Source organism: Pipistrellus hanaki, assembly GCF_964339955.1.
Source record: "Pipistrellus hanaki genome assembly, chromosome: 8".
Classification (NCBI taxonomy): domain Eukaryota; kingdom Metazoa; phylum Chordata; class Mammalia; order Chiroptera; family Vespertilionidae; genus Pipistrellus; species Pipistrellus hanaki.
This window is the reverse complement of record NC_140510.1, coordinates 36,714,934-36,742,930: the sequence shown is the minus strand read 5'-3', so window position 1 is coordinate 36,742,930 and position 27,997 is coordinate 36,714,934. Positions and strand designations below refer to the sequence as shown.

The 27,997-nt window shown below is 38.8% G+C and overlaps 1 protein-coding gene across 1 annotated transcript in view; it reads left to right on the top strand.

The window, feature by feature from the left end:
- Positions 1–27,997, top strand: part of LY75 (lymphocyte antigen 75) — an 85,455-nt gene that overhangs the window by 14,824 nt on the left and 42,634 nt on the right. Inside the window, exons 4-13 of the mRNA XM_084891504.1 lie at positions 2,467–2,631; positions 11,077–11,187; positions 12,263–12,403; positions 14,625–14,816; positions 15,921–16,078; positions 17,802–17,912; positions 18,642–18,730; positions 18,893–19,062; positions 22,072–22,271; positions 23,729–23,871. Coding sequence (XP_084747630.1) covers positions 2,467–2,631; positions 11,077–11,187; positions 12,263–12,403; positions 14,625–14,816; positions 15,921–16,078; positions 17,802–17,912; positions 18,642–18,730; positions 18,893–19,062; positions 22,072–22,271; positions 23,729–23,871 — 1,480 coding nt within the window. The remainder of the gene's footprint in view (positions 1–2,466; positions 2,632–11,076; positions 11,188–12,262; positions 12,404–14,624; positions 14,817–15,920; positions 16,079–17,801; positions 17,913–18,641; positions 18,731–18,892; positions 19,063–22,071; positions 22,272–23,728; positions 23,872–27,997) is intronic.

The following is a 27,997-nucleotide window of genomic DNA, read 5'->3' as shown; positions in this document are numbered from 1 at the left end:
TACAGAGGATCACAGTACTTGAAGTGTGGTAGGTACTCAAGAAATGTTTTCAAGAATCTTTTTTAATGGGCACTAGGTTAGAGGAATCTGTAGTAAAGATAAAGCAAACGGCTCCAAACCTAAGTAATAATACTGATAGTGCCCTGCCAAGTGTCAGTTAGTATTCTAAGCACTCAGCCTCTATTAATTCCTGCAATCCTCACACAACCTTATTTTACAGATGAGCAAAGTGAATGAGGCACAGGGGGATTAAGTCACTTGCCAGAAGTCACACAGCTAATCAATTTCAGAGCTAAGATTTAAAGCCAGGAAATCCAGCCCTCAGACCTTGTCCTGAACAGCTGTCCTATCCTGCCTAACTCAGCAGCCATCCTGCTGATCTAGTCATGCTCATACCTCCTCGAGGAAGCTGAGCTTCAAAATGCAGAGTTCCAGGCAATTGAGGTTTATGCTGGACCAGTGGTTTTCAGACTTCAGGATGCAACAGAAGCACTTGGAGAGTTTATTAGAACACAGATTTCTGGGCTCACCTCTAGGAATTATAATTCTGTACATTTAGAGTGGGGCCCAGTCATTTGCAGTTTAATGAGTTCCCAGATAAGGCTCATGATGCTGGTCTGGGACCACACTTTGATAATCACTTTTCTTGGTAGAGGCACAGGCTTTTAAACACCTGGAACCTACTGCAAGATAAAAAGCCGATATTTGCTTCATCTTTAATTGATAAGCAGAGTTCGGTCAACCATGCACCAATTTCATGTAAATGTAACAGTAGTCTGGATATGAGATTTTAGATATGAATGGGAATGTGGAGGTTATCCAGTGCAAACCCTCACTTCTCAGGTGAGGGGCAACAAACACCCAGACTGTCAGAGTCAAACGCCATTGGCGTAGAGCCAAATGGAAATCCCAGGATTCCTGATCCTTATTCCCAACATATTTATCCCACTCTGACTTGCAGCCTTGACTGGCATGTGTCTCAATGCCTTTAGCCTCCTCTGCGGGGCAGGGGGAGAGTGGATTTTTAATGTATTCATAGGCATCCCAGAGTTATTTTTATGGAAGCAAGACTTAGTTTTTCAAACCAAGGACTGCTAAACCATGAGATTTTATTTTATAGTAATAAACACACTGCTATTGCACTGGGAGCTCCTGGATTTATAAGCATAGGGCCTGGTGATAATAAGGAACCTTTAGGCAGTATACTTAAAAATCCACCTGTTTTGTGTTCACCATATGACACAGCATCCTTTGTCACTATTTGGGTCATTATAAAGCAGTGGAAGGAGCAGTGTTAGCCAGTCAGAAGATCAAGAGCCCAGATGGAGAGGCCGGAGCTCAGATTAGCTCTACACAAACACCTCTAGGCCTTTGTAACCGCCTGTGGAAGGAGGACATTAGCCAAGATGGTATCTAAGGGTCCTTCCAGCTTGAAAGGCCATGTGGCCTTTGACTGGTTATGGAGGCCCTTTGGAAACACCCCAAGGGAAGCCTAGGACACACTCCATGTTCCCTCTTCTAGAGAGCACATGGGAGTCTCTGAGCATATTTTTGAACCAGTTCTATCAAGACCTATTTGTCATGTCCACAATGGATTGGTGAATATAATCGAATCAGGGACATAGAAAGGGAGTGGACTGACAGTTCTCAGAGGGGAGGGGGTCGGAAGGGTGCAGGAAGAAATTGGACAAAAATCTTACACCTATGGATGAAGACAGTGGCAGGGGGTAAGGGCATGGGGTGGGCTGGGGTGGGGAATCAGGTGGAGGGGAGCTATGGGGGGGGGTGAAAAGAGGAACACCTATAATAATCTGAACAATAAAGATTTATTATTTATATAAATATATATATTTGTTAAAGAAAAGAATAGGTACATTATACTATGAACATATATGTGTGTATACCATACATGTACATATACATATATAATGATAATTATGTATTATTGATTAGTATATATTGTATATTGAGTTATCTATTAAACTATTAAGGAGAAACTTGGACTGAGTTTCCTAATAATGTAGTCCCCTGGGTTCTCTTGAGTATTTAAGCAGCATGTCTGCACACAGACATACTCATGCAATAGTTTCTCTCAGTCTGCCACCATTTTCACGTGAGCTTGTTTTCCATTAACTTGGGGGCTTAAAAGTGTGAGCACAGTTGAAGTTTCCTACCCATAGAAGGCAGGTAAGGGCTAAAATATGGCATTGTACTTGATAAGGGATAAAGGGAGAGTGGTCAGTAGGATAGTGGAAGCTTTAATCAGCCTGAGTCATTGGGTGTCCTGTGACTTCAAATCCTTTGTGTAACCAAAGGATCAAACTGTGGTCTAGTCAAGCAATAATCCTCAATTTAAACATATCCATAGAGTATGCAAATTGAATCGCAGTACTTATAAGCATTCTAAGTAATAAGTAAACATTACACCCTTACTTTATGATCACTAATGAATCTTTTTATCAACAGAAAATGGCTGTGAAGGTAATTGGGAAAAGAATGAGCAGATGGGAAGTTGCTACCAATTTAATACTCAGGCAGCTCTTTCTTGGAAAGAAGCTTATGTTTCATGTCAGAATCAAGGAGCTGACTTACTGAGCATCAACAGTGATGCTGAATTAACTTATCTTAAAGGTACGTTTAACTTATACACAATAGAGCAAATTGCTGAAATATAAAGAGGTTGTCTGTGTTCCTCTTTTCACATTCAGGTATGTTGTTTTATGTTTATGTTTTTCTATCTTCACTTGGGATTTAAACTTCAACACTGAAACTCACAAGCAAAAACGTACTGACTATAATCCTATTCCATCCATTGCGATGGAGAGCAAAAAGAGGTTAATGTTCAGAAAATGGGTTGAGGTTGCAGGATTAAACTTCTACCCTAAACCTAAGTGAAAGGATTTTTTAAAAGGTAAACATTAAACTTTCTGAACATTGAAAACTGGAAAACTCAATGAAGGTAAAGAAGATGGCTGAGTCATACTAGATGGTTTCCCATGTGAGTTAAACAAGCACAGTCCTCAGGGGCAAGGAGAGTTTTAAGAAATCTTAAAGTGGATTTAGTGATATAGACAAATGGAGTGGATGGGATTTTGTTTTGTTTTGTTTGTGGGGTGGTGATGATTTAAAAATTTTTAATTGTGAAAACATTTTCAAAACATCATGTAGACAGGATCCTATGTAATAAAGAGGTAACATGTAAATTAACCATCATGCCTTAACATGGCTCACGAGGTTCAGGGCCCACTCAGAGTCCAGTTTCTGGGGAAGGCCGCATATTAAAATGAAGAAGCTAGAAAATAGTTAATTTGGGGAAATGGGGGACCATGCAGGAGTCCACCTCTCGGGGAGAACTACTCCATTGCTCTGGTCTTTTACCATTCCTTTTATTGAGATTCTGAGACAAAGACATCTTTTAGGTGGGAAATTCCAACAACAGAAAATCAATAAGAATTTACATATGATCAACAAATTAAAGTTGCCTCAACTACCACAATCTCAACTAGATAATGAATTAATAGTTCTAACCATTCAGAGCCATAGAGATTGGCCAGCTCTTTTTACATTTTACTACCAGGGAACAATGTTTGGTACTGGTTAGCCAGTTCTTTTTACATTTTACCGCTAGTGACTCAACCTAGAGTCAATGAGTTAATAGCTCCGATCATTCAGAGCCATCAAGATTGGCCAGCTCCCTTTACATTTTATTACCAGTGACAATATTAGGTTTCGGTTACCGGCAATGCCCTTGCACAAGATGGCCATCCCCATGTGGTCACAAGATGGCCACCACAAGATGGCCAACAGGGGAGGGCAGTTAGGGACAACCAGGCCAACAGGGGATGGCAGTTGGGGGTGACCAGACCAGCAGGGGAGGGTATTTAGAGGCAACAAGACCTGAAGGGGAGGTTAGGGGCAACTGGGCTGGCAGGGGAGGGAACTCGTGGGTGATCCGGCCAGCAGGGGAGCAATTAGGTATCGATCAGTCTGGTAGGTGAACAGTTAGGGCACATGTGTCAAACACAAGGCCCGCGGGCCAAATCCAGCCCGCTAGGCCTTGCAATGTGGCCCGCACCGCGCTGTCATCACTGCACTCCGCTGTCAGTTTATGACATTGTCAGTTTATGACTGTTCAGTAAACCATTCGGCCCGCGATTTAGGCTGGATTTTAGATTTTGGCCCCTTCTCTGATTGAATTCGATACCCCTAGGTTAGGGGGTAATCAGGCTGGCTGGCAGAAGTGGTTAGGGGCAATCAGACAGGCAGGCAGGAAAGTGGTTGGGAGCTAGCAGTCCCAGATTGTAAGAGAGATGTCCAACTGCCGGTTTAGGCCTGATTGGGATCAGGCCTAAACCGGCAGTCGGACATCCCCCGAAGGGTCCCAGATTGGAGAGGGTGCAGGCTGGGCTGAGGTACACCCTCCCCCCACTCCAGTGCACAAATTTCATGTACCGGGCCTCTAGTAGAAAATAATCACATAGAGATCTATGCAGCCACCATCCTAAGCATGGGACTTGCTTACCTTTCAAAATAACCATTCCTTGAGTGCTCTTATACATATTTATAAATCCTATATATGTTTTCATTATACCATTGTTCTGTTTCACAATAATGCAAACACTATCTTATTTACCCATATGTAAGTTTATTAATTTTCAACTGCTACTGTATAGTGTTTCATTGTACGGATAAACCACAATTCATCTATTCTCTACTGGGAAACAGGTTGTTTTCAGCTTTTGCTATTACAAACACCTCTGCAAGGAACATCCTTGTATGTGTCCCATTGAGCATGTATGAGTTTCTCTAGAGTAGAAATTGCTAACATATGTTGTGCACATCTCTTCACCTCTAATTAAATTTCCAAATCCTTTCCAAAGTGGTTGTATTAGTTTACACTTTCACTACCACTTGGTGTTAACACACTTATTAATTGGTTGATCTGATGAATGTGAAATGGTATATTATTGTTGATTTACATTTCCCTGATAGTTAATGTGGTTTTGCATCTTGTGTTTATTGAGCATTTAGGTTTTCACCTTATAATTTGCCAGTTCATGTACTTTGCTTCTTTTCTATTGAGTTGTTGATCTTTTGCATATTGATCTGCTATATTTTTTTTATAAATTCTGGACACTAATCTTTTACTAGTCTTTACCTTTTTACTTTATTTTGGTTGCCTCATAATAAAAAATATGCTAGTGTTGCCGAAACCGGTTTGGCTCAGTGGATAGAGCATCGGCCTGTGGACTGAAAGGTCCCAGGTTCGATTCCGGTCAAGGGCATGTACCTTGGTTGCGGGCACATCCCCAGTAGGGGGTGTGCAAGAAGCAGCTGATCGATGATTCTCTCTCATCGATGTTTCTAACTCTCTATTCCCTCTCTCTTCCTCTCTGTAAAAAATCAATAAAATATATTTTTTAAAAAATATATGGTAGTGTTTATTTTGTTACACTTACCAATCTTTTCCTTAATGTTTTATGCATATTTATATTATCTAGCAAATAATATAAATAATATAAATTCCTTAGCCCTAAAATGGTAGCAATATCCTCTCGTGTCTTCTTTAAAGGTTTATTATTTTGCTTTTCACATTTATATCCTTAATCCATGTGTAATGTAGTTTGTAAAGCTGGGAATCTTATTTATCTTTCTCCAGATGGATAGTAAAGTTTACCAAGCACTATTTATTTTACATTTTCCCCTCTGATTTGTTATGCCATCTATAATAAATATAAACCTTAGGATATATAGGTTATTTCTAGCCTCTCCATTCTATTCTTTTGGTCTATTTATTGGTCTTTCTATCTATTCCACACTGTTTTAGTTAGTCCTGCCTCACAAAGTAAATCTTATTTTCTGGATGAGCAAATTCTCCCTTATTCATTTTTTTGGCTATTTTTTTTTTTTTTTTACCATTTATTCTTTCATATGAATCTAAGGATCAGCTTGTTATTCTCAATAAAAAAAACCTTATTGAGACTTTGAATTGCATGAATTATAGATTAATTAAAAAGACATTACTGTCACTACATTTTTAAGTCTTCTCATCCATGAAAATGGTATGCCTTTTTACTTATTTAAGACTTCTTTTATGTACTCAATAAAATTCTATGAAAGTACTCAGTAGTTTACTTATTTAAGACTTCTTTTATTAACTCAGCAAAATTCTGTAGGATTGTTGCCCATCTTTACTCTTTTACTGGAAGTTTGTAAACAGAAAGTTTTTTTATTATTTTCGGAAATCAAGTTATTGAGTCCCTGATGATTTCTTTAATGAATGAAAAAAAATCATAATATATGTTGATGATTTTTTAGAGAGATGTTTAAATGCTTTTTAGACGTTATCTTATTGAGTCTCATATAGCAATTTAATTAGAGGTGAAGAGATGTGCACAACATATGTTAGCAATTTCTACTCTAGAGAAACTCATACATGCTCAATGGGACACATACAAGGATGTTCCTTGCAGAGGTGTTTGTAATAGCAAACATCTGAAACTCAGAGTATTTAAGTCTTGAAAATATCTTAAAGTTTTTGTTAAGTGGCCCTTCACTGAAAAACTACCACGTAACTATTGGGCTTGGAGCAGTGAGGCCAACCAAAGTGAATAAGACAGATTTTTGTGATCAAAGTTTTTTATATTGTTGTGAAATAAGAGTTGACTTATGTAGAGCATATTGGAGAATGTAATTCAAAAAAAAAAACAAAAAAAAAAAAACCCTCTGGTTTGTTAGCTACTAATTGGGGGGAACCAGGGAATCAGCCAGAAAAAAAGCAGAAGCAGGCCCCTTGAAGGTTAAGTCTAATACAGTCTGAAAAAGCTTTCTTTTTCCTCTCTGCCTTGCCCTGCACCTAATTAGTTTTGTTTTCGTTATGTTTTACTGATACAGGGGCTAGAGGGAAGGGACATGGTTTCCTTATATTATCTAGATTTTGTTTGAGAGAGACAGATTTCCATGATCCGGCCTTCCCAGAGGACTTCTAACTACAGATACACCGCAAAGCGACAAAAGAGGGCCCAACAGTCCCTGGAGCAGGAACAGCACATTTTCATTTTTCCTAATTTGCCTCCGCCTTGAGGGGCTCTTCACTTTGAGCCATCTTGAAGTTGCCCCAACACTAGGACACTACTAAGTCAGGGCCCCTGCTGGCTGTGGCTTTTATGATGCATTAAAGAGACTCTCCTCTGGCTCATCCCAAATGAATGACCGTTAGCAGGCCCTGCAGTCTTTTATTGTAAGGACCCCAGCTCTGAACAGGGGTCTCAGGGACAGTCAAGAAATACCTTCCTCAGTGGGCTTGCCTATTGATTAGGTATGAAGATTTACACTAACAATGGTCTATTTCTTTATGGCAAAGATGAGGGGTAAGTAGTGTCTCAAATTGATCAACTTCTTGCTTGGACTATGTAGAAAAAAACTCCAGCTCCATATTGTCCAGGTCACATAAGAAGTTTGTGCCCTTTATGATTTATCTATTTCCCATTCACATCCAGCTGGCATAAGACACATAAAGAAAATTCCTGTTGGCTAACTCACTTTTTTTTTGGGGGGGGGGGGCATTGATTTTTGTTTGTTTATTTGTTTGTTTATTAAATTGATTGGGGTGACGTTGGTCAACATGAACATAATAGGTTTCGGGTGTGGATTTCTATGTTACAAGATCTGTATATTGCACTGTTCCCACCATTCAAAATCAAATCTCCTGTCACCTTATATTAAGACCCTCTTCTTCCCCCACCCCCTTCCCTCTGGCAACCATCACAATGCTGTTTGTGTTCATGACTTTCAGTTTTATATCCCTTCACATGAGTGAAATCATATGGGTCTTAGCATTTTCTATCAGTCACAATTTTAAAATGCTATGATTCCCGGGAAGAGTAAGTCTTTAATACAGATCACAAATAGGAAAGTGTAATGAAGCAGAGTCGGAGCCTGGCAACTTCCAAAGGTCATTTTGGTCTGTCATAAATGTGTACTTGCCATGTGCAGATAAGCAACAAAATAATTTTGAAGCAGTGATAGGACTATTTAGACTTCCTGCAGGGGGATTATCTGAAAAGACTTCATGGGAGGAAGGGCATTGAACTTGGGACGATGGGAAGGATTGACCCTCCATGGTATCCCCAGATAGAAATGAATGAAAGGAATTCTGCATGTCGGGGTATAGTCATGTCTAGAGTACCATAAATATGTCATAGTTTTCAGGACTTCTTTAGGAACGGTAGAAAATTCATTGCTTTTACTAACAGGAAGAAATTTACATTATATTAAATCCTCAAGGTCTTTGTATAGTAATACAAGCATTGGCAGCCCTTGCTTGTGCTAACAAGTGAAAGAAAAGGGTGAATCCAAAATTCCCTCAAATACCCACCTTCTCCTTCCTTAGCAGAGTATTCTTACCAGCTATTTCCTTGAGAAAGGTGAGGCAAACCCTTATTTCTCACCCTAATACTTACAAATGTATCTGTATCTGCACTGTCAGCCATGCAGCTTGTTCAAGGTTCATTCCTTCCCCAAGGTTCTATGTGGCCACACCAGCTTTTTCTCCCATCTTGTATTTTCATCATCTGTTTCTAATTCTTCTCCGAAAGTCAATTAGCTTATTTAAACTTCTACCATTAATATAAACATATATATTTTTTTCTTTTTTTTTCTTTTCTTAGTTCCTGCGGCCCTATCTCTTTCTTTCACAGGCAAGCCCCTGGAAAGCACAGTGTATCTTTGTAAGTCACTTTCATTCTCACATTTCCTTTTTGGTGGAGTGATAATTGGGCCTTGGCCCTACCACCCTCTTTCCAGACTCCTGTCCATCCCTTGAACACTGGTGTTTGTGTTACTGCTCATGGTTTCTTTTGTGTTTGCGGTTGCTATTTCTCCTCTACCCAGGAGAACTCGCCCATTCCCTGGTGTCAGTTCCAATGGAATCACCTGTTTGAGGCAGGCAATAAGACAAAAATTGTGTATGGTTAAAATTACCCTCTTTTAAAAGTCCCTTAATGTATGAACATGGTTTTATATATGCAAATCACTCCGATGTATATGTATTATAGTTTTCTCTTATAAAACACATAGATATACATCTACTAAAAAGTAAAGAACGCATATGGTTTTCTACATGCAAATCACACAGATATATATATCTGTGTGATTTGCATGTAGAAAACATATCCATACTTTAAGAACAATTTATGTACACATAGTTTAATGTACAAATAAATTATATAAAAATATAACTATATTTTATATGTATATATCCTATCTAATAAATAGGGAATATGCTAATTGACCATCATGCCCTCACAAAGATGGTGACACCCACAGCCAATAAGGAGGGAATATGCTAATTGACCATCACACCCTCGAAGATGGCGGTGCCCACAGCCACAATATGGCAGTGCTCAGACCCTTAGCCCTACCAGGATGGCAGGTGCACGGCACAGCCTGGCCCACCCCCAGGCAGATCTGGCTGCTCTGCACACCTGCCTCCAGAGTCCCCTAGTCCCCACAGCCCCCCAGCCAACCAGGGCCAGCCCAAGGTGCAGGCAAGCCTCGGATGGTGACTGTCCAGCTGCCCAAGGCCAACCTGAGGCACAGGCATTCCTCAGATGGTGGCTACCCAGTAACCCAGGGCTGCCCGAGACTCAGGTAACCAGGGCCAGCCGAGGCTTGCACTGCTGGCAATGGCAGCAGCAAAGGTGTGATGGGAGCATCGCCTTCCCCTGATCACCAGATCACCTCCTGCCCCTGAGGGCTCCCAGACTATGAGAGGGGGCAGGCCGGGCTAAGGGACCCCCCTCCAGTGCATGAATTTTCATGCACCAGGCCTCTAGTATATATATAGATGATTACATATAATACAATATTATATTATATATAATTCCCTATAAAGAATTAAGAAACTGTTATTAAGTGTTTTACTACTGAGACTATTTTAACAAATTTATAGATATTTCCAACCTGTGAGCACTTCCTGTTTATCAACATCATCCTTATCTTCTGTAGACTATTTTATCATTTGCTCTTTCTCTTCTACCTGGCCCTGAGTATCTCAGATTATTCCTCATGATGTTGATGAAGTCTTACCACGTTCTTAAGTAATTCTGTTGACTTCCTTCCTTATAATAATTCACAATTCTTTACATGTTTTCCCAATGCATATGGAACATACATGCAAGATTGAACCCATTGCTCATGAGCATATGCATATTGTTGGCTTTTCTGCAATTAATCTCACTATTTAAATTATTTCTACTTCTCTGTCTTTCTCTTTTTTTGCTCATGCATCTTGTTGTCAAATAATAAATTAGAATGATACCTCTCCACAGTGACATACGTGTGTGTGTCTCTCTCTCTTCTGTATCTTCAGTTTAAATATCTCCTTTGGACTCTACAGATGTATATTACATTGTCTACAAACAGCTCATGTACACATCTCTGAAGCAATGCTGGTAGCACTTTACCACTTGGGGATCCACATCTGTTCTACTAGTTTTAAATCCTCAAGAGGGCAGGACTCCCCTTTTGGTTTTTGTAGCTTTCGTTTCTGGCAAATGATATATGCTTAATGGAATACAATCACATCCTCAAAATCTAGATCTGCAATGGGAACTACTTTTTGTATGTAAGTGCTTTCTTTTTAAATTTGTTTTTCAATTAGAGATGGCATACAATATTATGTTAGCTTCAGTTGTACCGCACAGTGATTAGTATTACAAAGTGATCACCCTGATAAGTCTAGTAGTCACCTGACATCATACATAGTTATTACAAAATTATTGGCTATATTTCCTATGTTGCACTTTACACCCCTGACCATATATCTTGCTTTCTGATAAGAGGGTAATAAAGTAGTGAAACAGCTATTCTGAGAAGTCTGTTCTTACCTTAGAAGAAGGGGAATCACACATGCTAATGAGAAATTAGAATTGAATTTTGGGTTTCTCGGTAGTCTGAAGTGTTGTTGTCTCTCAGCGTCTCTTGCTTTGTGGGATAGATACTCTCCTAGATAGTCTGACTTAGATAATAAACTGGGTAATTTTGTCCCTTGTTAAAATTATGTAATTGTTACAGAAAAAGAAGGCATTGCAAGCATCTTCTGGATTGGCTTAAATCAGCTCTACTCTTCTAGAGGCTGGGAATGGTCAGACCACAAGCCACTAAACTTTCTCAACTGGGACCCAGGTAACTGCTCTCTCCTCTACCTTTTACATGGAGCCAAAGCCCCAAAAGAAAAAAAAAAGAAATAAGAGCTTCCCACTCACTAAGGTCTTATAAAACTTTCAAATCTTTACAATTTTTATGATTACCTCTCAGAAAATAATTTTTTCCTGAGCCCTTTTAAGCTTACTCATTATAGCCATTATGCCATTATATGGTAGTCAAGTGGATACCATCACAGCCAAGTTGAATCACATCATGGGCAATTAAGCATCTGTCTCTAACCTTTAGAGCAACCCTCTGTCTTTAAGTAAGATCAGAACGAGCCCCATTGCATGGCCCAGGAGCCATTCTGTGTCCCTGAGGGAACTTGGCATGTGTATGGCTGACCACATGTATTTCATCTGCAGCTTCACTCTAACATGGAAATATTCTCTCATTTTAAGACTCTTGGGGTCTCCCTTTGTAGCACCCAATTACCAACAACATAATGGTTATTTTATTATACAAGTCAATACCTTAAAGAAAAATGTATTGTAAATAAAACCCTAGTTAGCCAAAAGATATTTCCCCCAAAAGAAGGTTTAGATATCTTTTTAAGAAATAAAAGCTTAAGCTCCTGACAAATGTAGACCCTAAAAGCTGACACATAGCTTCAGCACAAAAGTATTCTGCATACATAAGAAAAATGAATTAATTACAATATAACACTAATAGGACATTTTACTTGAATGAGATTTCATTATTATTATTTCAAGGTCTTAAAGGCATTACAGAATCATAAATTAGTATATTTATTGTAGAGAGTGGCAGTTTAAGAGCTACTTTCTGACCGCAAGATATGACATCGATGTTGACTGGGGACGGAGGTTTGGTTTTTGGTTTCGGTTTGTAAATTAACTACAATATATCAGAGAATTTCCCCCTGAGGAGAAAGACATATTTAAGCACAAGATTGTCCATTGAGGCTTATACATTTCAACTTAACGGACAGTTTTCACTATTTTCTGAGTTTCTTTAAAATACAAATTACATTTACTAACCATCACCTTGGCTCCAATCTTCTCCTTTTAACTGTTTGGAAATTTTGTCATTTAAGATACCTTCAGTGCAACTGTGATAGGTGGGTCAAGCTGTGCGAGCATGGACGCCACGACCAGTCTGTGGCAGAGGTTTTCCTGCGAAGCTCAGCTGCCTTATGTTTGCAAGAAGTCATTAAACAGCACCGTGGAGTTAACAGGTATCTTTCCCACTTAATCTCATCAGTCTTCAAATTACAGTTTTTTGAAGTCAAGTATCAATAAATCCATTTCGGATACCCATTTCTGCCGTTCTTTTATCTGGTACTGCCAATGCTGAAAGTATTGACTTTGATCCTGTGGTTAGATTATCAACTGTATATGAAATAAAGCTTTGATTCAGTATATCTCCATGAGAAGACAGGGGCATTCTAGATAAGAAGTACATTTCTGCTCACAGTGTCTCTTTTTCTCTGGAGCAATGGTTCTCAAAGTGTGGCTCCCAGACAGAGTATCAGCATCGCTTGTACTTGCTAGAAATGCAGGTTCTCGGGACCTACCTCAGATTTCCTGGATCGGAAACTCTTAGGGTGGGACCCAGCAGTCAGTGTTCTGTGAGTGTCCTGGTGCTGCTGCTGCCCACTCAAGCTTTACCTATTATTACCTGCCTCTGTGGGAAGTGGAAAATGGATGACACAGAACATTCCCGGGCTATCCCACCTCTCACCCCACAATGCCCAACCCTCCTCTGTCTGTCCTGCGCCAGGCTGGTTCTTTAGGTCTTTGTGTTGACAAATGGGGTAGAAAAAGGGAGGTGCGAAAGGACAAAATGTGTATAAGGAAGGGAGTTTGGGGTTAAGAGAGGCACAAAACAGCTGAATTTTTTAAGGGGCAGAGAAATAGAATCAAGAATATAGGGGCATGCTTTAAAATGATAGGGAAAAATGAACATTTACCTTGCAAGTTGATTCAAACCAAATTTAGTTTATATAACAAAAGGCATAATAGAAAAGAAAGCACAAATGAAAATAAACCAGGGGGGCTAATGATAGATCAAATAACTCTCCTAAGTAGTAATTTTTTTTAAAATATATTTTATTGATTTTGTACAGAGAGGAATGGAGAGAGATAGAGAGTTAGAAACATCGATGAGAGAGAGTCATCGATCAACTGCCTCTTGCACACCCTCTACTGAGGATATGCCCTCAACCAAGGTACATGCCCTTGACCAGAATCGAACCCGGGACCCTTCAGTCCCCAAGCCGACGCTCTATCCATTGAGCCAAACCGGTCTTGCTAAGTAGCAATTATTAACTAAATCATGTTTCCACATGATTGAATAATATGCATTTATTGAAATAACTCTGCCAGCAGGAAAATAAAAAGAGCAGAACAAAATGATATGCCTACTTATCATTTTAATCTTGTAGCAATATGAATTCATGGAGACAAAGACTGGAATAGAAACATGATTGTTCAATTATGGGTGTGTTTTTTTTTTTCTCTCTGTATCTTTATCACAATTATAAAATATAAAATTAGTAAGTGCTGTTTAGAACCTTACAATTAATTGTTATCTTGCAAGTGAGAAAAGTTAGCTAAACTTGACTTTTATCCTTTAATGAAAAACAAACTGTCAACATTTTTAAAATGCTGTGTTTTGTATAACAAGCATCCAAACAGCTCCTGACGGTGAAGTCTGAGTAACCAGGCTACTTTCTAGTTCTGCTGAGAAGGGTAGGGCATTTTTTTGGTTTTGTGCTTCCACTCTTTTTCTCTAATCTTTTTTACCATCGTTGGGTGAGTTTCCTCATGGCCAACAAGAAGAATTGCTAATTCCATGAGGGCTAGAGGTAGAGCAGAGGGGAGGAGAGAGGAGTCCAAAGATGCCCTCTGCCACCGCTTCCCCCCTTCCCCATTGATGCCCTTCCTTGGTGTGGAGTGTATGAATTTCTGACTGTTCCTTAAGTCCTTGTCCGTCCTTTTGAACAAAGGAGGATTCATTTGAACAGTGAATATTAATGCACAGCCCCTGCTAAGCTGACTGTACTTGAAAAGGAGACTTGACCTCACCATCTCCCATCACCAAAACTGGAGGGGAACCAAACAAATCTCATGCCAAGGAAGAGATTGGTGGGCAACTGGCTGACCCCACACCTTTCTTCTGCCTACTAGGCCTGCCGGCAATCCCTCCTGAAATGGTCTGAGCCCAGCCACGTAACACATTTGCATCACACAAGGCCCATCATTAACTGAATCCCTGCAATCACTCTGATGATGCCACGTAGGCTTTGGGCACACACATTCATGACACTGTACTATCTGACGTCACATTCCCCAGTTTTTCAGAAGCCTTAAGATTCAAGAAAGAAGAACTTGTAACGTTACTGATTCAAAATAGATGTGTCTTTACTGGAATGTAAATCGCTGCTTTTCTCCCAGATATTTGGCCATATTCAGATACCCGCTGTGATGCAGGCTGGCTGCCAAATAATGGATTTTGCTATCTGCTGGTAAAGGAAAGGGATTCCTGGGATTCGGCACATGCAAAATGCAAAGACTTCAGCAGTGACCTCATCAGCATTCATTCTTTAGCAGATGTGGAAGTGGTAGTGACAAAACTCCACAATGAGGGTAAGTTTTTAAAAGATCCTACTGGAGAGGTTTAAAACATTTTAAAGTATTCCTATTTTCAGACTCTTAGCGGGAGTGGAAAGCTTACAATTAGATCCCTCTAGCTCAGCACTGTTCAATAGAATTTTCTGTGCTGATGAAATCCTTCTTTCTATAATCCATGCTGTCCGGTATGGTAGCCACCAACCACTTGTGGCTTTTGAGATGCAGCGAGGGCAACTGAGGAATTGAATTTTTACTTTCATTTAATTTTAATTAATTTGTAAGCTTAAATAGCCACATTGGCAGCTAGTACATTAGATAATGTTTCTCTTCTCATAAGCTAAATTCTATTTAAGTTCTCCAAATACTTGAGTGATGATTATTTAACTTTTGTAATTATTTGAAGCTAAAGATTAAAGAATAAAAATATACTACAGTGCCAGTATTATAACTTCCTAGGACTCACTAATAGTAGATACCTGTTCTGTTGTAAGCATGGAGTCAATTGTTTTACCAGGCTGGTGATGGACAATATTCTTTTTCTAATTGGAATATCTATGAGTATATGTATATAATTTTATTATTCCCCATAAAGCAAGAATTATCTAACCCAGATATTAGGAACAGCCAGCCTACAGGTCATAGTACAGGTGTTCCACTTGTGTGCTCTACCTGATGAGTGATCTGAAAAGCCTGCAGCACTCAGTCTGCCTAACTTACCAACATTTTAGCAGGTCAATTAAGAATCCCAAAGGGATGGTTATCAGAGGGAGGGGGTGAGGGCAGTGGATGAAAAGGGGAAGGGGAGTATAGTCAATGATATTGTGATAAATTTGCACTGTGACAGGTGATTTATTAGAATTAGTGGGGTGATCACATTGTAAGGTGTGAAAATGTCAAATCACTATATTGTACACCTGACACTATATAAGATTGTATACCAACTATACTTAAAAATAAATGAGAATGCCATCTTTTGAATTAAAACTTTAAATGAAAAAAATAATACTGTCAAGGTTCTTAAAACCCCACATCAGAATGTAAAAAATCAGTAGTAATGTACAATACACACTGAAGTATGTAATTGAATAAAACCAAACAAGTAAAACATTTTTCTTTTAGATTCCAAAGAAGAAACATGGACAGGTCTTAAGAACATAAATACACCAGCTTTATTTCAGTGGTCAGATGGTACTGAAGTTACTCTAACATATTGGGATGAAAATGAACCAACTGTTCCCTACAATAAGACTCCCAACTGTGTTTCCTACTTAGGAAAGGTAGGAAACCTCCTGGGTTTGTTTATATTCAATATAATAATAATAATAATAATAATAATAATAATAATATTTGGTGGGGATATTTATGTTTAAGCTAGAAAATAAAATAAAAGGTAAGAGCCTTGGCGAGTGTCTTTCTGATAGCTACGGGAAAAGACGTAAATAAAACAATGACTAAGTAAGCAATTCACTTTCTGACTGAGAGAATCTGCTCTGGTCTGAAACAGATCAAGAGGATCCCTTTAGCTTTAGAACTCAGATTCTAGTGCCAGGTTGGTTCTAATAAGATGCTTTCTCTGGGGACCATTGGTGTGATATTTAACATGTAGCCAGTTGAAAATTCTCATCTTCTGAATTCACATTCAGATTAAGTTTCATATTAATCCTACTTTAAAAATTAAAAAGTCCTGGGTGGTGTGGCTCAGTTGATTGGAGTGTCATCCTGTACTCTGAAGGTGGTGGATTTGAATTTTGGTCAGGACACATACCCAGATTGCAGGTTCAGCAGTTGGTAGGGACAGATACAGGAGGCAACCAATCAGTGTTCTTCTCTCATCTCTCTCTCTCTCTCTCCCTCTCTCTCTCTCTCTCCTCTCTCTCTCTCTCTCTCTCTCTCTCTCTCTCTCTCTCTCTCTCTCTCCCTTTCTCTACAATCAATACATTTAAATTTTTTTTTAAAGAAGTAAAAAAATAATTTTATCAAAATTTAAGTCTAACTTGTTCAGAGAGCATTTTGCTCCTGTAGAATTGCTTAAACATTTATTGAACATGCTGTATCTTGAGCAGAAGGAACATGTATACCTCTGTATTTTATTTATATCACTTTCCTGTAGACTCCTAATTGTTTAGGAAGCTGATTGTGTCTCTCGACTTTCTAGAGAGATTCTAGTGGAAACAATCAGTGGTATATGTGTTTAGAAGTATTTCAAGGGTAAAGATGTATTTAGAAAGTTGTCAAAGATAATTTAGAAGGTTGTCACATTTGCTGCCCTGTTTAAAAGGATATCTAAGGTGTCTTTACAAGAGTGTCAAAGGTAGAGTGAACTGATAGCATACCTAGGCAGCATTCCAATGTCCAACTAGAAAACTCTGTTCTCAGAAACGTTATCACAATTGACTAATTAAAATTTAATTTGAAGAAGCAGGATGGGTTAATCAAGTAAGCAAAATAAATATTAAGTAGACTATTTGAAAGCGAGAACTTTGAAATTGAAGCCAAAGTAAAAGTTGGAAGAAACTTTTGATTCTAGAATTCTTGGAGAGAAGCTATTCTAACCATCATCATTTTATATATGAGGAAACAGACAGGAAGGTTAGTTGACATGCCCAAAAGTTTTTAGCCTGTGGACTCCGCCATGTCATATGGAAGAAGACTAGAACACTGGCAACTATTTGTGGGCTGAGTTCTTCTCTCTCCAATTTCTATCCTTTGATGGTTTTATTTTCGCTTGTATAAGAAAATTGAAATGCATTTCCCTTGTGACCTTGAGGTGATTCTGAAATAATGCAGGCTGGTTGGGTAGCATTTTGTAGGAGTATGTTCTCAGATTTCATCATTCATTTATATTCATTCTTGCCCTATCCTTGTTTTTCAAAACCCCTCCCTGCTACCCCCATAGTTTCATGAGAAGAAGTTATCATGACTTAAACTATGTTAGAGTTCAAGCTAAATATATGGCAAATAATATCTCTTATGGGAATTTTTTTTTCTATTTTTTAAAAGCTAGGTCAGTGGAAAGTCCAGTCATGTGAAGAGAAACTTAAATATGTATGTAAGAAAAGGGGAGAAAAAATGAGTGATGCACAAGCTGATAAGATGTGTCCTCCAGATGAGGTATGTAAAACTCCTGCATACATTTTTCTAAGCAGTATTACACCTTCTTGGTAAGGGAAGTAGAAGAATTACTAGCTTGTGTTCATTTACATTAGAGCAAGGTAGAGCACAAAGCAAATCAACATTCATGCAGAAGAAGAGAAAAAGTTCTAGGAAAGAGTTACCTATTCATGAATTTCTATAAAAATGTATATGGTTACAATGCTGGTATCTTTATTTTCCTTACTTATATTCTTCCTGTTCAAAGACAAGTCAACCAATAATGCTATATTATTATGATGAGGTAGGCTCTAATGATAGAGAGAACTAAGACACAGGCTCACAGTCTTATGGAGGTTATCTGAAATTCTACCCCACCCTCCTCATGTGTATGAAGTCGGTGCCTATGTCCTTCGTTTCCATACTTGTGAGATGTTAGCAAAACCTTGCTTGCCGAAACCAGTTTGGCTCAGCTGTAGAGCGTCGGTCTGCGAACTGAAAGGTCCCAGGTTCGATTCCGGTCAAGGGCATGTACATTGGTTACGGGCACATCACCGGTAGGGGATGTTTCTCTCTCATCGACATTTCTAGCTCTCTATCTCTCTCCCTTCCTCTCTGTAAATATATATATATATATATATATATATATATATATATATATATATATATATTTTAAACCTTGCTTATTCAAGGGCGGCATCATCAAGTCTGGAAGACAGTGTGGCTGATGATATTTCTTCTCTGATTTAGGGCTGGAAGAGACATGGAGAAACCTGTTACAAGATTTACAAGGATGAGGTCCCTTTTGGAACCAAGTGCAATCTGACTATAGCTAACAGGTATGACCACCAGTAAACATGTACTCGTGAACTTTTATCTCTGGGTTCCTTTGTTAACTCACCTTCTAAAAAAAAAAAAAAAAAGAAAAGGTGCATCTTCAATTTTGTACAGTAATTCAATCATTGTGAAAATACCTTCTAATTTGACTCTTTGTTTTGTAGATTTGAGCAAGAATTCCTGAATGATATGATTAAGAAGTATACTATATCTTCAGAAAAATACTTCTGGACTGGCCTGAGAGATGTAGATTCAAGTGGAGAGTATAGCTGGGCAAGTGTTGGTGGAGTGAAGCGATCTGTAACCTTTTCCAACTGGAATTTTCTTGAGCCATGTGAGTGTCTTTACTTTAAAGTGGTAGAATACAGTGACTTGTGAAATATAGCATATCTCCCAAATATGTTCTATATGTTCTTTGCTTACCTTTGAAATGTGAGGGAGATTATAATTTTCAATACTGGAATCTATGGAACCATAAGTAGAAGCAGTGACTATATGTCTTCGTTACTAAGTCCTTGAAAGTAATAACCCAATAAAAGAGTCTAGAAAACTCAGTTCTCAGAAACCACCCTCTAATGGCATAGGGATAGAACCCTGCGTCAGTATTTTTATTTTATCTTTTTCATGTAAGTCTCAAGACAAATCTAGAAGCTTCATTGTGAAGCACTTTATATTTTCTTCTCTCTGCTTCTTAACTTTTTACTCCAAAATTGAATGTGTTTGCTTCTATTATCCACAATGGGTGATAATTAAGGAGGTAATGTATTGTAAGTATTACTTATTCTTTTTTAAATTATTATTTATTTTTTATTTTTTTCTTTATTGATTAAGGTATTACACGTGTCCTTACCCCCCTATTCTCCCCACTCATGCCCTCAACCCCCTGGTATCTGTGTTCATTGGTTAGGCTTGCATGCATGCCTACAAGTCCTTTGGTTGATCTCTCTCCTTTACCCCCACCCTCCTCTACCTTTTCTCTGAGGTTTGACGGTCTGATCGATGTTTCTCTGTCTCTGGATCTGTTTTTGTTCATTAGTTTATTTTGTTCATTATATTCCACAAATGAGTGAGCCACTATGGAGAACAGTATGGTGTTTCCTCAAAAAACTAAAAATGGAACTCCCATTTGACCCAGAGATCCCACTTCTAGGAATATAACCCAAGAAACTAGAAACACCAATTAGAAAGGATATATGCACCCCTATGTTCATTAGCAGCACAGTTTACCAAAGCTAAGATTTGGAAACAGCCTAAGTGCCCATCAGCAGATGAGTGGATTAAAAGACTAGTACATTACACAATGGAATACTATGCTGCGGTAAAAAAGAAGTAACTACAATGTCTATTCTCTCAGTCCTGTAGCCAGAAGGCCTGAAATTAAGCTTTTCTTTACCATTACTCCCACCTTCAGCCAGCTTGGTTTATCATGGGTAGTAGGAGGCAGAACCAGAGAAAAATAACGCTTTCATCAGGATAACACGGCATTTTATTTCACGGGTTCTTGTTCCTCTTACTGTCCATGTATAAGTATGAGATGTGAGACCATATGGCTTCTCTGTTCAGTGGGAGTTGCCCTCGTTACTTCCAGTGTATGCTGTTTTCTGCCCACTTCGGGCAGTGTGGTATAATGGAAAAGGGAGCATGGCACCTGGCCAGCAAACCTGGGTTTGAGTTCTGACTCCCACCACTCACTATGATTGTGAGCAAGTCACTTATTAGTATCTGGGAAATGGATCTAATCATATAAACTATCTTTTAATGTTGTATGAATGAATAAAATTTAAGCTACCATAAAATAAATAGTGAACACACATAGGTATGCCTTTATTGTACCTGCCCCTTTTTGCATCTGAGTCTTTTTATTATTTTTTTTATTGTTTGAAGGATTACAAATAGTAGTACATATGTCTCCTTTTTCCCCTCTTGAATTCCCCCCAGCCTCCCCTATAACCCCCCCCCCAGCATATGCCTTCACCTCCCCCCCATGTCTTGTATCCATTGGTTATGTTTATATGCAAGTCCATTGGTTGATCTCTTACAGCCCTCCCCCCAACCTCCCTTGCCTTCACGCTATAGTTTGACAGTATGTTCAATGGTTCTTTATCTCTATAACTATTTTTCCCCATTTCTTTTCTTTGAAAAATCTTGCAATTGCAGACTAGAAATAAACATATAATAACAAAAAACATTTGAGTCCCAATTTCAGTGTCCAACAGTTCTGAGACCCAGTTTCAATGTCAAATAGTTCCTTATATGTACATGCCAGCAATGATATCTGGATTATGGACAGATGGTGGCAATGCAGGTCTGACCCTCTCTGGTTTGGTCCTGGGCAACCTGCAGCAACGCACAGCTGCTGACTGCTAGCATGGCCAGGCGTTGTTAGCATCTTCCATCTCTGGGCTGTTTCTCCTCTTGTCTTCGTTGTTGGAACAGACCTGACAACTCCTCTCTGTTGCAGGAATCCCCATGGTCTTGGAGTAGTTTTCTGAAAATATACAAACATATTCTCGACTAAAAGTTAATAAAGGAATCTTTTCTATAAAATTCACTTGGGATACTTTTTATTTTTGCCCAAATGATTTTCCTTTGGCTTGTTTTGACACCATGTGTGATTTTCATGGGTGTCTTGCTGTTAGCATTACAAATCATGGTAAAATTGCTTAACATGAAATGAACCTAAATCAGTCTTATTTTTGTGCAAAAACTTAAAATATAAAGTTATCAAGACTGCATTACAAAATTTACAAAAGCATCCATTAAAAAAAAAAAGGAGGAATAGTAGGGTAATATCATGTAAGGAAAAATATCCTATAAGTAAATTACATCTAGAAAATTTTTACTGTAGAAAATTAATTTTCATTTGTAATGCTAACATCATCTGAATCTTTAAGTGTTTTGTTTTGAGGTTTGCTAAGTTGTTTAAAGTGGTTCAAAGCTAATATAAACCACTTAGATTATGCTGAGCAGCATCTTGGTTTAGGGTACAGCTCTGCACGCAGGACTGGATTCTACTCTTGGGTCGATCACTTACTAACATGAGACCTTGGACAAGTCACTCATCCTCACTCTACCTTAGTACGACAACAGGATCCACTCTATAGAGGTTTGTTTTTAATGAGGATTCAATTCATTTAATCCTCTTAGAATAGTACTTGGCATTAGGAAACACTTCTCTATATTACTATTGTCATTATCACATCATCATTATTACTATGAATGCCACATTTCTTTCCTATTCTCTCTCCCCACCTTGGCTCAGATAAGAGTAAGGACACTGGGAAATGTTTGGACTTTAATTTTAAAATGTAATTTTTAATTAAACTTTCCCATTCAACCCCAGCTTCTCCAGGCGGGTGCGTGGCTATGGCCACTGGAAAGTCCCTTGGGAAGTGGGAGGTAAAAGACTGCAAAAGCTTCAGAGCACTTTCAGTCTGCAAGAAGAGCAGTGCTCCTGCTGAGCCTGAAGAAGCAGCCCCCAAGCCTGAAGACCCCTGTCCCGAAGGCTGGCAAAATTTTCCTCCAAGTCTTTCTTGTTATAAGGTAATGATGTAACCTTCTCACTCAATCCCTCAGCAAAGTTATCCATCTACAATCCAAGTCCATGTCCTTGTCAGGGAGGGCATCAATGAATCTCTGGCATCAGACAGCTCTTCCCACATTAACTCATGTCCTACCCAAAAGAGCAGGCCAGAGTCAGAACTGATTCTTCCCTGGGGTTCTTTTGTTCTGGAAAGCTGGGTGAGCTTCATGCTATGCTGAAACTTTGCTTATCATTCTCATGTCCCTCTAATTCTCGTTACCAAGAGTTCTATCACGTCTTACAATGTAAAAAAAAAAAGGGGGGGGGGGTGTCTCTATCAGTTAACTCTATCAGTTAACTGTTTCCAGAAAGAAATCATTATATATCATCTCAAAATTCAGAGCCTATGACAATAAACACTTAGTCTCATGTTGATTGATAGAGTTTGGGCTTGAATGGTCAGCTCTGCTGGCCTCCAGGCTATGCATTGGGGTCTCCTATGCTTCAGTTTGGGTCTCGGGCTGAGCGGACAGCAGCCAACAATGGCTTGTTCTCCTCACAGTCACTGGAACCTGAGAGTCAAATCAAACCAGGTAAGCACATTTCAGGCTTCTGCTCACTTTACCTCCATTAATATCCCATTGATCACAGCAAGTCATATGGTAGAGCCCCAAGCGAATGTACAGAGAAGTAGGCTTCACCCACCTGGAGGCACGGCAAGAATATATAATTATATCACAGGGAACTGAATAATTCACAGGACCAATAATGCAACCTACCGCTGTGTCCTCTGCTCCTCCTCTTCTTTTGCAGTGACTGTGGTTCTTTTGGCACAGCATTAGCCATCACAAACCAAAGAAGTGGTCAGTGTTCCCACAGCAGTGCAGTTTGCCCTTTGATTCTTCATCAGAAAAAGTTCAGTACTTCCTGTGCGGTTCTCAGTGCAATTACGTTCAGAATGATATTGTTAGCACATACATTCATATGTATCCTTTACACTTACAGCCTTATCTGCTGGATCAACTGGGCTGTCTAGGAGGACATGGTAAATTATTGGAGCAGCTCCCAGACTGGCTGAGGAAAGTCATCCCTTGGACACAGTGGCTGGCACCTGTGCTGGCCTTTAGTGACACATTATTATTTTTTTAAAATATATTTTATTGATTTTTCACAGAGAGGAAGAGAGAGGAATAAAGAGTTAGAAACATCGATGAGAGAGAATCATCGATCAGCTGCCTCTGGCACACCCCCTACTGGGATGTGCCCTTGACCAGAATCGAACCTGGGACCTTTCAGTCTGCAGGCCTACGCTCTATCCACTGAGCCAAACCGGTTTTGGCTTTAGTGACACATTAGATGCACATTTACCTACCTCTTCATTACATCTATACGAATCCATTTCAGAGGCCCCTACATTTGATTATAATTGATTTTAAAATAATTGTTATGTTATAATTATACATTCTATTTTGTTAAGCTATTTCATATAGAAAGAGTTGTAAGAAAGAGGAACTGGGAAGAAGCTGAGAGATTCTGCCAAGCACTTGGAGGACACCTTCCTAGCTTCCATCATGTGGATGAAATAAAGGAATTTCTTCACTATTTAATGGACCAGTTCAGGTAATTCTTTTAGAAGATTTCCTATTCTAAATTGGATGTCCTCTAGATATTCAGAATTAACATGTTTTATTATCTAAAAGGGTCATTCAGTGCATAACAGACATTGAATATCAATTATTTTTGTAAGGGATTCAAAGATGAGGAAGACAGAGGCCCCACCTTTTGCACGGAATAATCAAGTCTAACCGTAGGGACCAGAGAATTATAGTGGAAAATCTAGCATATAGGTAACGATGGGCCCTGGGAATTCAGAGGAGGGAGAAAATGTGTCTGGGAGGATTTCATAATTGGAAAAGTTTTTTGTGAAAAAGGATATTCTTGGAAAATAAGATAATATTTTGAAAGGTAAGATAGGAGAAGGAGCCAGGGAAAACAGAATGTAAGCGAAGACACTGAGACCAGAGTGTACAGTGTGGAACAAATCCACTGATGATTAAACCATGAAAATAAAAAAGGAAACAGATACTTAAAATGAATCCTGAGTAGGGGATTATAAAACCCATTTCATGAAGAAATTTTTTAATTGATGAGAATACTATGCATAATTCTGTGGAATTATTAAATGAGCAATTTCTAAGGAAATACAAATTATTATACAATTAATTTGATAAGTAGAAAACCAATAATCCAATAGCCATGGAAGACTGAAAAGGTTGACAATGAATATCTTCCAAGAAACAAATGGGAACTATATAGTTCTATATGTGAATTCCTTCACATCTTACGAAAGAGGTCATCACCAAGTATTTAAATAGTACAAGCAAGAGCTTGCATTCCGTTACATAGAAACTTATGCAACATCTGTGGTTTCCCCCCACAAACTAGTCTGGGTCTGATATCAAAGCCTTCCAACAATAGCACAAAGAATTACAGACCAACCTCATAAATAGACTTTAAAAAGTAAATACCAACAGCTGTTTTAATAACAGACACTTGGATAATGTTTACTATGCGCCAGAAATGTCCTAAGTGTTTTATCTATTCATTTAATTCTTACAACCTATGAGGCAGATATTATTACTATGCCCATTATATCTAAACGAGAAGACAATCACAGAGAAGTAAAACTTGCCCAAGGTTATACAGCTAGTAAGGAAAGGGGAATAGTTGAACCCATTAGAGCCCATGTTCTTAATCCACTACCTTATAACACCTCAGAATAACTCACCTTGACAATGTAGGATTTCTTTAAAGAATATTAGGTTGAGTCTATATATCAAGGCAAATATGATGCAGTCATCTTAATAGATTCTGAAGCAATGGTTCTCAACCTTTCTAATGCCGTGACCCTTTAATACACTTCCTCATGTTGTGGTGACCGCCAACCATAAATTATTTTTGTTGCTACTTCATAACTGTAATGGTGCTACTGTTATGAATCGTAATGTAAAAATCTGTGTTTTCCGATGGTCTTAGGTGACCCTGCTAGCAGTTCTCAACCTGTGAGCCTAAGACTACAGGGGGTGTGCAGGAGGCAGCAGATCCTTGATTCTCTCTCATCATTGATGTTACTATCTCTTCTTCCCTCTCCCTTCCTCTCTGAAATCAATAAAAATATATCTTTAAAAATAAATTAGTATATAAAATTTCATTGCAGAGCAGCTTAAGCTCATTTGGACATACTAACTCTTAGGTTCCTTTTAAGGTGTTTCTTACCTGCTCCCCTCAATCTTGAGGGGTTGATTATAATGAATGCAAACCTCACAGCAAGTCTTTCCACACAAACAGACATTTATTAAACAAGCATTCATTGAAGCAGGCACAGAATGTTTCATACCACCTGACTGATGAGCTTGACAACATCCCAGCAGTCTGTCTTTTTAGGTGTTTCCACCACTGTCTTGAGTGGCAGGTCTATTTGGGGTAGATGTGACAACATTCTTGAGGTGGGACTCTGTTCTCATTTTTGTCAGAGTCATGCATTCCCAAAAACCTGACCCATGACGGGACGTGTGACCACTAGGAGCCCAAGCCCCAGGTCCATTGCCAGTGGTGTAGGAGCTACTAGCCTCACCAGGTTCTGATATGCCTCCCTGAAAGGTGAGAGCCTCTAAATATTTTAGCCATTCCTCATTTCTTCAATAAGTTCAGTTTCACCAATGAGACTTTTTCTAATACGTTGATTAACAACAAGCTTCTAATTTCACTGCTATAAAACCATGTCTGACATTCACTCAGCTAGTTACCAAAGCCTCAAGTGTGGCTTTGAATGACAGATGTCCTTGAGGTGACTGCCTCTGGAACATGGCTGTTCCGTGCCTTTCTGGTCCTCCCTGAAGTAAGAATTTCATCAGGGTAACTTACAGGCCTCCAGATCTCAAGCTTGGCACACACATATCATGCTGCCTAGGCTAGAGCATTTTTAAGTAAAATACTGGCATAAGTCAGATTTTGAATTACACCAAGGAAGAGGTTACGAGCCTTTAAATGGAACAGGGAGCCATGGGTGAGTACTAAGCAATGAAGTGATAGGTATTTGTGGGAATCAACTGATGGGAAATAGAATATCATATGTGACATAAGTGATCCCCAAGGGCTTCTATATGCAAAATAGATTACATTAAAAATCAAAATTAAAGTCTGAGTGATAAGTACGAAAGCTTTCTCTTTTTTTTTAATATATATTTTATTGATTTTGTACAGAGAGGAAAGGAGAGAGGTAGAGAGTTAGAAACATCGATGAGAGAGTCATCAATCAGCTGCCTCTTTCACACCCCCTACTGGGGATATGCCCGCAACCAAGGTACATGCCCTTGACTGGAATTGAACCAGGGACCCTTTAGTCCCCAAGCAGACACTCTATCCATTGAGCCAAACCGATCTCGGCTCGAAAGCTTTCTTGATCTGTTTCTTAGTTTCTGATCACACTTGCTGGGGCTCCTAACCCCAATTTAAAGAGTGATGCAAGTTTATTATGTAAAATTTGTGAAATAGAAAAATAACAATGAAGAAAATAAAAATCACCTCAAATCCTAGCTCCAAGTTATAAACAGTTAACATTTAGTGTAACACAGAATGTACAATGGTGTGTTTTCTTTCTGACCACAAAAGTAAAGCACATTGAATTTAGAAAACAGAAAAGCACAAAGAAAAACAACCATAATCCTCTCTCGCTTAAGAACTATATTGTATTACAGTCTCACCCCAGCAGCTAACACAATGGCATATTAAGCACACTGTGTTGTCTGCTTGTGCACTCCATTAATAATGAGATCGTTTGCCCATGCTATATTTAGAAAGACAGCATATTCTAAAAGCAATATTGTGACCATGGGAAGGAAGGAAGGAAAGAAGGAAGGAAGGAAGAAAGGAAGGAAGGAAGGAAGGAAGGAAGGAAGGAAGGAAGGAAGGAAGGAAGGAAGGAAGGAAGGAAGTCTATTTACATCAGAAGAATGATTCTAAAGCTTATTCTTGAACACCTTGGCTTTTTATTGCAGGAATTGACCTTTCTCAGTAAGAGTCCACTACCCAAATTGTGTATTGCATGCCTAAGAGTTAAGTCAGATTACTGCTGTACTTCTCACAATCTACATTCCACATCTCTATTTGTATTTCAATGAAAAGGATTCATGGTGGACCAGTCTTAAAGGCTCTAAGATATTTGCAACTCTTAATGGCAGCCCACCAGGGAAAGCCATTGTAGAGCGAAAAACAGTCATAGGATTAGAGAAGAAAAGCCTTGTTTGCAATGCCATTGCTGCTGTGTGCACTACCTCCTGTGATGCGGCATGAATGGATTTAGATATAAATCCAGGGTTTTGCAGACTAAGCGCCCTCATCAAATAGTATTTATGAGAAGTTATGGCTGAGATACTGTTTTCCTCGGAAACCAAATGCAGCAGGAAGTTTGGCTGAGAGTGGGAATTTTCACACGTTACACACGTTAACCTTTCATGCAATGCCTTCTTAGCCTAACAGTCTTAACCAGTATACTTAGTGCTTGGAGTAGGAGAAATTTATAAATAGAGATAAAATTTCAGGAGATTTGAGTCCCTAATTATGGTCAATTTTTTTTCTCAATTTTTCTAAAATCCACAGTAAAGCTATGCAATGATTAATGTAACTTCCAATTTCTTCTCTTTATTTGCCTTTAGATAAATCAGGCCAAGCGAGAAATAAGCTGTAA